The sequence below is a fragment of the Juglans regia genome, chromosome 6 (genome assembly GCF_001411555.2).
Source record: "Juglans regia cultivar Chandler chromosome 6, Walnut 2.0, whole genome shotgun sequence".
Taxonomy (NCBI): domain Eukaryota; kingdom Viridiplantae; phylum Streptophyta; class Magnoliopsida; order Fagales; family Juglandaceae; genus Juglans; species Juglans regia.
The window spans coordinates 37,057,023-37,069,341 of record NC_049906.1 but is presented as its reverse complement, the minus strand read 5'-3'; the positions used below and the strand labels follow the sequence as shown (position 1 = coordinate 37,069,341).

Genomic DNA, 12,319 nt, shown 5'->3' with positions numbered 1-12,319 from the left:
TTAAAGTATTATGCTATCATACTATACAATGTAGTATATAGTTATAGATATATAAAATGTAGTATATATATTATATTATAAGTTAGTATAGTAGGAATCGTACGTTCGAACGTTTCAAGTTAACGTTCGAACGTTAAACTAAGAGGCGGGAATTTTCCCGCTCGATTAAGGTATCTGTGTGATTATTCAGACGTTCGGACGTTTATACTATACGTTCGAACACCAAATCTGTTAACGTTCGAATGTTAGTTAAATTAGTGCGGGAGATTTCCCGCTCAAATATGGTAACACTTTCATGAAATGTACGTTCGGACGTTTAAGTTAAATGTTCGAACGTTTATCTATAAATTTACGAACGTTCGAACGAAAAATTGTGATACATTCGAACATAAAATGAGGAAAGTGCGGGAACTTTCCCGCTAGATTTTATGTTATATCATAAGAAGGGTACGGTCGAACGTGTATTGTAAACGTCCGAACGTGCTGTGCGGGAATAATTTTAGAATATAACGTTCGGACGTAAAACTTAAACGTTCGAACGTTTAAACTAATAATTTTAGAACTTAATCAGTACGCGCACGGGAGGAAGTGCATCATTTCTTCTTCTCCCGTGCGCGCAACAGAAAGTGAGGGTCCTGCACAGAGAGAGAGAGAGAGAGAGAGAGAGAGAGAGAGAGAGAGAGAGAGAGAGAGAGAGTTAGAGTTAGAGAGAGTTGAGTTTTGGTAAGAAAATATTTTTATTTCTTGTCTTTATTTAAATTTTATGATATTTATAGAATGTGTTTTTGTTATAGAATATTTCTAATAAGTTAGTGTTGTATTTTTTTGAAGGATTGCTTGTTTTGGGAAGTTTGAAGATTTTGATTTGTAAGAGGATATTGTGAGTGCTAGGTATATTTCTAAACTTTATCAATATGTTGTTGTGATTTGATGCTTACTCTTTATCATATTGTGATTATTGTTTGTATAGTTTGTAAATAGTTTGTGAGTTATTTTAAATATGTTGTGATATAAATTTGAAATATTGTGTTTATTATTAGAAATGTATTGTCATTAGGCTTTGTTAATACATGTTTATTGCTTACTCAAGTTTAGAAATATGTTAATACATGTGGCATGTTATTTTGTGAATATATTGTGAGTTATTGTGAATATGTTGTGATATGGATTTGAAAAATTGTGATAATAATATTTGAAATTAAGTAATAACAAATAAAAGTAACTCTTTAAGAATTATAATAATTAAAATTATTGTATAACCATTGAAATTTAAGTATGATAATTAAATATTTATAATAATATTTGAAATTAAGTAATAACAAGCATAAAAGTAACTCTTTAAGAATTATAATAATTAAAATTATTGTATAACCATTGAAATTTAAGTATGATAATTAAATATTTATAATAATATTTGAAATTAAGTAATAACAAGCATAAAAGTAACTCTTTAAGAATTATAATAATTAAAATTATAGTATAACCTTTGAAATTTAAGTATGATAATTAAATATTTATAATAATATTTGAAATTAAGTAATAATAAGCATAAAAGTAACTATTTACGAATTATAATAATTAAAATTATAGTATAACTTTTGAAATTAAGTATATCAATTAAAATTATACTTTAAGAATGATGATCTTGTACACAACGAGGAAATATTATCTTAAAGAAATGTTGGAATTTTAATTTAATTGCTTGACTGTCATAGTCTCTCCGGCCTTGAGAGTTGTCAAGGTCGGACATAATCTGCATTTGCGGGTGGAAGGCAACAGGGTGGTCATGCCGCTTGCATGTTTTACGATGACGAGGGAGGAGAGGATTGATTTCTGTAAATGGTTGCAAGGTGTGAAGTTGCCAGATGGTTATGCTTCAAATATTGGTAGATGCGTGAGTCTTGATGATTGGAAAATCAATGGATTGAAAAGTCATGATTGTCACGTATTTTTGCAGAAGTTATTACCTGTGGGAATTCGTGGGAAGCTGAAATCTAATGTACGTGTCGCCATATCTGAACTATGTATGTTTTTCAAGGATTTGTGCGCTCGGGTAGTAAATCGAGATGTGTTGTCGAAATTGGAAGAAGACATTGCTACTATACTATGTAAATTCGAGCAGATCTTTCCACCATCATTTTTTGATGTCATGGTCCATTTAGCAATACATTTACCGCGAGAGGTACTTCTGGGTGGACCGGTGCAGTTCCGTTGGATGTATCCAGTTGAAAGATATTTGGGTCGATTAAAGCGCACTGTTGGGAATAAAGCCAAAGCTGAGGGTTCAATAGCAGAGGCTTATATACACGATGAATGGTTAACATTTTGCTCTCTATATCTTCGTGGTGTTGAGACACGATTTAGTCGTCAAGAGCGAAATGCTGATCTTGCTACTCCGCCTCCTCGTGAGCTATCAGTGTTTTCCCAGAATGTACGACCCTTGGGTGCACAAACAGGTTACGATTTAATTGATGGAGAGTTGGGTAAAGTTCGGTGGTATGTGCTAAATAACTGCCGAGAGATTGATGATTATCTTAGGTATGTCATTTAATTTATTTGAATAATTATAGTTTTCTTTAAATTAATTAGAATTGTTGTGCTCAAAATATACTTCTTTTGCAACATGTTATAACAGTGACCACATGGACAAACTTAGAACGGAAGGCGTAGAAAATATAGAGGCAAGACACGAGGAAGAATTTCCCGGATGGTTTGAAGAACGTGTATGAACTAAAATTATATATATGTTATATTGTGAAATTTTTAACTCTGGATAATAAAATAATAAATATATACTATTTCAATTTTTAGATTTTGGAACAACGTGCTCGTGATCCCGGATCAATTTCTTCTGAATTGTATGCATTGGCCCGTGGTCCCTCAAATAGAGCACTTCGATATACTGCATGCACGGTTCGAGGTTATAGATTTCATACTTTGGACCGTGAACGTAATAGAAAGACTCAAAACTGTGGTGTGTTGGTCAAGGGGAGTCATGGAACAGATGATATTGACTATTATGGTGTCATACGTGATATTATCGGATTGAAATATCTGGGTGGGTCTGTAACATATGTCTTCAAATGTGATTGGTGGGATCTAGGCGGTGGTCGGGTTTCGATACATAGGGATAATCACTTTACGAGTGTCAATACTGCATCTAAATGGTACGAAGATGATCCATTCGTATTGGCTTGTCAAGCTACCCAAGTCTATTACTTGATTGATCCAATGAAAAGTGCTGATGAAGATAGTGGGGAGATAACTTGGCGAGTCGTACAAAAATTTGTTCCTCGAAATATATATGAAGCAGGAACGAGTGCAGATTACGAGAATAGTGGATATGAAGATGACAATCCGATTGTTGAGGCATACCAGGAAGATGGAGAGGGTATTAACTTGTTTGTTGACCTCGGTGCACTCGAGTTGCTCCCCTTGTGTAGAGATGATGTCCCACCAGTACATCTCGACCCGTCTGTATTAAATGATCATTCAATTCAAGTCAGTTTGGTGGAAGATGAAGAAGACGAGTCAGAAGATGAATACGAATCAGAATCCGGGCAGGAGGTAGATAAAGATGATGAAGAAGAGGTGCATGATGATGATGAAGATGTTATTGATGGAGATTCTGAAACAAGCATGGAAAATTCATCTGAAGAATAAAAGTACTAAATATTTTATTTATATAGGTGACTATAAAATATCTTAAATTTTCATAATTTCTTCTAATTAATTTTCTTTGATATAATTAATTATTTTAAAGAATGCCGCCAAAACAACAACGAAGAAATGTGCTTCCGCCAAGTCCAAGTCCTGAATCCATTGAGGACTCCCCACTCGAGGAATCCATTCCTGAAGATTAAGCTAACGCAGAAGAGAACAACAGCCAGTCGACACCTACCAGTAAGGAAATATTGTCGTTGATAATTATATATATAGTTAATACTTTTTTCTCAATAACTATATAATTATAATTATAGTATATCTATTATTATCATGTAGTTCATGCATCTGCACGTCGCGGTCGTGGCTATACACGTGGAATCTCTCTTGAAAAAAATAGAAGGCACGGTAAACTGAAGATCACAATTCCTGATAATTCCACTGGAGGAGTGGATGATAGTGCAGCAGCGCTTTCCTCCTATATTGGCACAGTAGTTCGAGCTTATGCTCCATTTTATGTGCGCTCATGGCGAGATGTTCCGAATGAGATTAAGGAGCACATTTGAAGTCGTGTGCTAGTGAGTTTACTTTTCAGTACATTTTTTTCACTTAGATTAATATATTATATTTTTTACCTGATTCCCTTGTTAGGATGAATTCGACCTCGACTTTGGCCGTAGCGAGGATTTAAGAACCGTGAATGAGTTGATGGCTACACTATTCCGACGTCACAAAGGACGATATCATGACCACTTCAAGAAGTTTGAGACGTTGGAAGAGGCTGCGCAGTCTCCTTTTCAGCAGATGAAGTTAGATGATTGGAGAAAGTGTTGTGATCTTTTCGCATCTCCAGATTATCAGGTATTTTACATTTATATCTTTTAATTATTTACATTCATATTCGTTTTATACATTATATGTATACATATTACAATTAACATTTTTAATATATTTTGTAGCACTTGAGTTCTACAAATGCACAGAATAGATCCGTTCTGACTGTCCACCATCGTGCCGGTTCAAGGTCATTCCACCGTCTTGCTGAAAAAATGGTAATTAAAAAATTATAGAATTCATTTATTTTCCTGATATTCTTTCTGATAAGTACTAACATTATCTTTTTAAAATTGCTAATATTGTCGCTTTGTTAGAAACGTGATGATCCTGAAAACTTTTCCCTCATTCATGTCTATGCTGCTGCTCACACTAATGAGCATAGTGAGTGGATGGATCCTGTCGCTGCAGATAATTATGTAAGCAGTGTTAATTTTGTTAAATAAATTTTTTATAGAACATTTTAATAGTTTATTTCTTATTTCTATTTCTTTTAATACGTTACTAATTATTTACGATCATTACCTTTTAAATTGCAGAGCAAAATGTTGGAGATGCAGTCGACTTCTGCGGAATCCTCTCCTAGTGACATAGACATATTCACCCAAGTGCTCGGGCCGCAGTCTAGTATGGCAAGAGGTTTGGGACGATCTATCAAGCATAAATGTTCATCCTCCTCAACCTCATCGGCTTCACAAATTAATAATCTTACAGCAGATTTAGAAGCTGCACGGCGTGAGAATGAGTATATGAGGTCGAGACAGCAAGAGTTAGAGTCTCTCTTAGAACGACAGTCTCATTTAGAGACGCGTTTGCAGGACCAACAGAGAGACCAGGAGGAAAGAATACGCAGTGAAGTGCAAGAGCAAGTGCAACGAGAGATGATGGTGCAAATGGAGCGTGTTATGTCGTTGCAACAGAATCCCCGTGGGCGAGGGAAAAAGAAGAAATAAATTTTATCAATATTTCTGACTAGTTTTAATATCTAATTTTGTACTTTTATAAGACATTGTTACTTGTTAATTGGGTATGTAATATGATACAATTGGTATTTTGTTTTTAAATTTTATTAAAATAGAATTTCTGATCTGTACGTTCGAATGTAAATAAAAATCGTTCGAACGTTGGTTCACACTATAACAAACGTTCTAACGTAAATACAATTGAATCGTTCGAACGTTAAACCGACTAACGTTCGAACAAAGAACATGCATTCGGACGCTCCTTCGTTTACATTCGAAATAACGTCCGAACATTAAACGCGCTACGTTTGAACATTTACGTTTACGTTCGAACAAATATTCGAACGTTTATTGTAATTAACGTTCGGACGCATTGACATTAGAACGTAAATATGATACGTTCGAACGATATCCAACAAACGTTAACTTCTCTCATTCGAACACCAATCGGTCGGGTATAACGTCCGAACGTTTGATTTTACGTCCGAACGTGATTTTCTGTGACAGTTCATAACCGTCACAAAAAAAGGAACGTTCGAACGTTGTACTGAACGGAACACTTCTAACCGTCACTAAAAATATTTTTTGTGACGGTTGAACAGTAAACCGTCACCAAATGTTTTCTGTGACGCACTTTAGGTGACGGTTTCAAACCGTCACCAAATATGTTTAGTGACGGTTTGCCATTTTTTTGTGACAGTTTCCTCTGTCACAAAACACACATTCTGTTGTAGTGATTTATACTACACTTTATCTGGGTTTATTACAATCTCTTTGGGGGTTTTAGTACCCACCATCAGTTTTTAAAGAGTTCGATTTTAATATTTTTTATAGCCTTAGAAAACATATTCATCTATAATAAATAAGACGCTATATATTAGTAAAATTTAATAATGCATGCAAAATAGCTAGTTTTAACATAATCCACATTGGTTTTTGATTAAGATACATGTACATGATTGTCCACCCTAGAGTGCAGGGGTACATGATTATTTATACAACATCCATACATGAACCACAATGCGAGCCTTGTCGCTAGATCACGATTCATTGTATTGAGATTAGTTATATAAAATTATGAGAGATTGTAAGATCACTCAATATAGTGGATATTGCCCTTAAACGACCCATGAACATAGGCTTTCATGCCGAATCATGTAAATCTCTGTCTCTCTATTTAAACTTTATATATTTATGTTATTTATTATATGAATGAGCATCTAGAACCATATTAATTATGTCCAAGTCATTATTGTGGTCGTTCAACCTCTTCGGCCTTGCTAGAACACTGCATCAACAAACTCAATTATGACAACCTTTTTAAAATTTTAACAATTAAATCAATTATCTTCTCAAACAAAAGATATATAGATTAAAGTTATTACCATAAGAGTAGTATTAATCCCACTATGTCTAAAACAAATTATCCCAACTCCCAAAACAGCCTATTTAACCGACTAATCTAAAAAATTCCTTTACGTACGTACCTAAAACAAGAGACTGTATACCTCCAGATCACTCATGATATATAGTAGATCGTCACATGCATTATTAATTGATCCTTAAAGTACGGCATTAGTTTAGGCTGTCAAGTAGTACTTATGATCTGTGTAGTACTAAAATTTATTATTTTTTTTCGATTGTAAAATTAATTGGCATGTGAACTAAACGGAAAATGGAAGTGATATTAAGTTATATATGATCTAACAGTAGTCTATTAATCGTGCATTTACGGCTAATTGTGGGAAAGAAAGCCAAATGACGTTTCTAGGGTTATGTTTGCTTTCGTGCTGCTCTAAACCACACCCTAATTTATCACGTCTTCATTATTAATTAAAATCAAAATCTCAGGAATAAAGAAGGGTTATCCATTTTAAAATTCCAAAACTTTCAAAAACTAATTAAAATCTAATATGTATTATAATCATGAAAAAGACATGAGAACATTGATCATCATCTCGTACAATTGGTCACAAGATTAACCTTATTGATGATAATAATAATAATACACGATTCTATAATAATAATATTACACACAACGTAGGTACCACACAGCATGATATATAGCCAGCTAGCCATTGGCCTTATTGTTGATATTACAAGCATCTTATAATATGTTACATATATTAACAGAACTAGTACTACTACTAGTAGCAGTAGTAGTAGTAGTAGTAGCACTAGTAGTAGTAGTAGTAGTAGTAGTTGTAGTACTTGTCCTAGAACGAGTGTTTTGATCTGAAGTTTGCGTATCATTATTAATATCTTCTTCTCCAGAAGCAGCACCAACAGGAACAGTAGTAGTATCAGTAAGAACAGTCTTAGTAATTTCCCCATCTCTAGAAACAGCAGTAGTAGTTGTAGTTGTAGTAGTAGTTATAGTACTACCAGTATTAGTAGTAACAGTAGTAATAGTAGTAGTACTACCAGGATTGTTAATACCATTATCCCATGCATTTGAAGCTACAAAAAGAAAGAGAAATTATGTTCATTAGAGAATAGAAAATAAAATTTTCAGAAAAGAGAGCAAGCAGCTAACAGACCTATCGAGTTTCATTTGCTACACATAATAAAAATGAAAACACCAATTATATATATTTTTTAGTATAGTTGATATGGAAATTAATTAAGCTTCTAAACCAGTGGTATACAGTTGGGTGTGTAAGAAATAAGGTTTATAATTAAATAGATTTTCTCAATTCTAAAAGAATTTTTAGTTACCATTATTTAAGAAATACTGCATGCATGATATACCGAGGTGATCACTTTTTATATTATATGAGATTGTAAAGTTTTTTTTATTTTTAATCTAATAAATCACATTTAGCCGCAATATTATTTAATCCATGCTGCTAATTATTACCTGCTTTTGAGAGAGTCCAATTGTCGTCATCGGCGGCCAGATCCCATGCAAAGTAACCGCCCAAGTTATTTCCCCTAATCGCCTCCTTAACCTTAGTAGCGATGCTATGCTTATCGTCAAAACCAATCCAAGTAACCTCGTGATGCCAGTAGGAGGCAACAAACATGTCGTGATCATTCACGAGACGGCCTGCAATATTAATGTTGATATAGTCCGCCTGGATATTTCTGAACGCTAAGGAGGTTAACGTTGCAGTATTAGCGTCTGCAAAGAAATCACGTTGATCGCTGTTTGTCAGAGTCCATTTATAGCCAAAAAATGGAAGGCCGAGGACCAACTTATTGGTCTCAATTTTTTCAGGATTAGGATCAATTCCATTAATCCAGTTATAAATGCCTTCACTTCCACACTTGTTTTGCTCTCGAGGATTACGCCACGCATGAACCGGTCCTGTCTTAGTGGGTGAGTTGGAGGGAGTATAGAAGTTAACGGCCAGTACGTTGATCCAGTCCAACTTTTCATTAATAGCCTGAATGGGATAATTGAAAGTAATGTTACCCTCTATGACCGGGTGGTGAAACACCGTTGCAGTTAGCAGCAACGACTCCGCGGCAGTACGCCACCCCTGCAGGAGTGACGTGAGATTGTCAGGGTTGTCGGTCGAGGAATTAGGGTACAGCCAGCAGAGGTCAAGGCCATCGAAACCGAGGTTCCTGGCTAGAGCTATGGAGGTCGTTATGAATGTTTGACGCTTATCTGCAACTTCGACCACTGGAGATATGGGAGAGCCTTCACCACCGATGGATAAAAGAGTTTTCACTTGAGGGGATCGTACTCGAACGGTTTCGGTGAAGGTTCGGAATTGATCCGAGTATTGCTCAGGAATGGTGACCGTGCCATCATTAGCGTTGACCTCGGCAAAGCCAGCATAAAGATGTGTGAAGAGTTCGGAAGCTATATCTGCTACCGGCCGTATAGGGTCTTTCCCGAAAATCCAGTATCCGGCTTTCACAACAGAATCAGTACTAGCACTGGAAGCCATTCGATCGAGGAAAGGCGAATTAAGCAGGTGTAGTTACTATTCTTTTTTTTCGTCTTGGGGGTAGTAGTGATGGTAGTTGCTAGCCATGTATGCGTGCGTATTTATAGGCTTTTCAAACCCATGTAGAAACAAGCCATATTAATTTTTTGATGTCGTCGTAACGCTCCGTCCTTGAGAGTCCGGAGAGTTGACTCATATTATCTGATAATCAATTTCAATATTGCTGATACACTTTTAAAAGCTCAAAATCAAACGCAAACACTTCAAATTTAATTAACTCCGCATACTCATATATCAAATCCTCAATATAGTAACTCCAAAAATGTCAACTTCTCTACATGTCACTTAAACTCACATTTCAACAATAAAATTAACAAAAATACCAATACTCATCGAAAACTTTCTATTCTTACTCCATTATTCTTAAGTTATTTTACCCAATGCTTCATAGTCTTGATCCTCAACTGAAAAATTTAAAATCATCTAATAATATTGTGAAGATAAAGGGGGTGAGTTATCAACAACTCAGTAAGTAGAGACCATATATTAGTATGCAAACATGAACATTTACAAATTTCAGACTGCAGAACAAAACCCTTTTTTATTTTCAGAATGCAGAGTCAGAACATGTTATCAAAAATATTAGAGCGAAAGTTCAAAAATATTCTTATTCAAACTTTCATTAGCACAACATAACTGAAACATCATATCATAACAGAATTTCATGTTTAACCCCCGTGGTAGGGTTGTGCAAATCCCGGTGACCAATCGAGCATAAACAGAATGTGAATCTTCCCCTTATCAATCTCGGAGCCCCAAGTGTGCACGTAGGAAAGACCATGCAGAAAACCACTTTGTTTCCAAATTGGGTGCACCAAAAACAGAAAAGTTGGTACCAACTCAGACAGAGGCCACAGTTTTACACCCGTGGTAAGGTCAGAACAGAACAAAAACAGAATGTCATGCCAGAGGTTTCAGAAATCACATCAGAGTACAAAACATTTTCAGAACATAATAGATTCAGATCACAAAATTATAATTTATGCACAATCTGTCATATTCGCTCTCTTTTGCATAGTTCAGAAACAAAATGCTAGAAGTTTGCTTATGTCCACACCAGTCATGACAGAAAGTACTTGTTCATAAACAGAATTTCATGAGTCATGTAGAAAAAATAACTGAGATCATCTCAAACTTCTTTTCATAACAAAGCATGCATATTTTTCCAAAAATCAACCTCAGTTCATTTTATTTATTTTTATGCAAAGTCTAGCATAGGGACCTCGCTTACCTGGACGACTTAGTTTTTCAGAATTTTTCTCAAAAAATATCGAGTCGACAATAAGTCGTCACCTATTTTTGTAAGTTTCCAATCAATAACGTATTTCAATATTTAAGTCTAAGCTTCTAAAATAGCCTATTTTAATTCCTCTAAACTTAAAACCCTCATAATCTCAAAATATATCATTATTTCCTAAAATCATCAATATCCACCATAACCAACGTCAAACTCAAAACACCCATATTTAAACCTAAAATAGCTAACAAATCTCACAGCATAAACCAATCACACAAGCAACTCCATCATCCAATCCAACCGACCCCCTTACTCTTCGGACTCAGTCCGGCACAACCAACCAGTTCTCATTAAATATGAGTTAGTGTAAAAATATATTTGAATCTCAAAAGTTTTTTAGGAAAATACTTACAACGCTATAGTATAATTTTCGAAGGATCACGAAAGTGTTAGAAGTGGAGATACAACAATGTAACAGTGGAAAAATGGACAAAGGTCGTGGGTCTCAAAATCTCAAATTTTGAACGGTGACAAACGAAGACTTAAGATTACTAGGGAAGGGCTTAGGAAAGTTGGTGAAGCTAATGATGGTGGTAGTTGGCTGTGGGTGGCGGCGTAGAGGGCGGTTGAAGACCAAAATGTTCAAAACGGAAATGTTGATGGTGGGCTTCACCGGTGGCGGATCGGAGTTGGGAATGGGTGGTTTGGGTTGCTAGGGGGTCAAGGAAGATGTGATAAAGAGATGGTAGCCGGAGGTGGTGCGATGGTGGTGTGGGAACACAAAGAAGGCCGCGGCTTGATGCTGTGCGTGGAGGAGAATGACGGCGAGAGAGGGGCTGGAAATCGGAGGGTGAGGTCGCCGGCCGGAGAGGAAGCAAACGGGAGGGGCGGTGACAGACATGAGCGGCGCATGACGGCCCAGGGTGGAGAACGACGCACGAATGGGGGAGAGAGGAACTGCACGCGGGAGAGAAAAGAGAGAGAGGAGAGAAAGAAATAGGGGGGGAAAGAAAAGGAGAATAAAAGAAAAAGAGGAAAAAAGAAAAAGGAAAAAAGAAAAAGTGAGGGAAAGAAATGAGGTCAATTCTCACATCTTGGGTCACAAAAATGATTCAACAAAAAAAATTTCAAAATAGCAAGTTAAATAAAATAATTTAAATGTAGTGATTAAATGAAAATAAAATAATTAAATCTAACAATAAATTAATTTAAAATAAAGAAAAATTTAAATACATAATAATAATTAATATTAAAGAAACATATCAAATTAATTTTCAGAAATTAAAAATTATAAAAATAAACCGACTAAAAATTCAAAAAACATATAACAAGAGAATTAATTTTTAAATTAATAAAAAAATTGATTTAATAAAAAAAAAATACGCTAAAATATAGGTCATACCAAATCCCAATTACTGCCAATGCGGCCGGTTCCCTGTAATGGCCCGCCCAACAAGGAAATTTGTATAAAAAATCTCCCGGCCCCTTCCTCGAATTCTGTAACCAAAATACATATTTAAATCAATATTAATAATAATTCAGTACACCACAAAGATAAAATCTTGGATGATGCTATAAATCCTAAAAGGCGAAATCACGACCACCTCGTAGCTAGGATCGACTAAGTATTTAAGCCACAAATGTCGGATGCAATTATGATA

General features: G+C 35.3%; 1 protein-coding gene across 1 annotated transcript; it reads right to left on the bottom strand.

Annotated features, from left to right (window-relative positions):
• Window positions 1-7,386: 7,386 nt before the first annotated feature.
• On the bottom strand, window positions 7,387-9,413 carry LOC118348712 (class V chitinase-like). The gene is made up of 2 exons (XM_035690868.1): window positions 8,320-9,413; window positions 7,387-7,919 (listed from the first exon to the last, which is right to left on the bottom strand). Exons 1-2 carry the CDS (start codon window positions 9,359-9,361, stop codon window positions 7,567-7,569), a joined length of 1,395 nt encoding a protein of 464 aa, XP_035546761.1. The 5' UTR covers window positions 9,362-9,413; the 3' UTR covers window positions 7,387-7,566.
• Window positions 9,414-12,319: the final 2,906 nt, after the last annotated feature.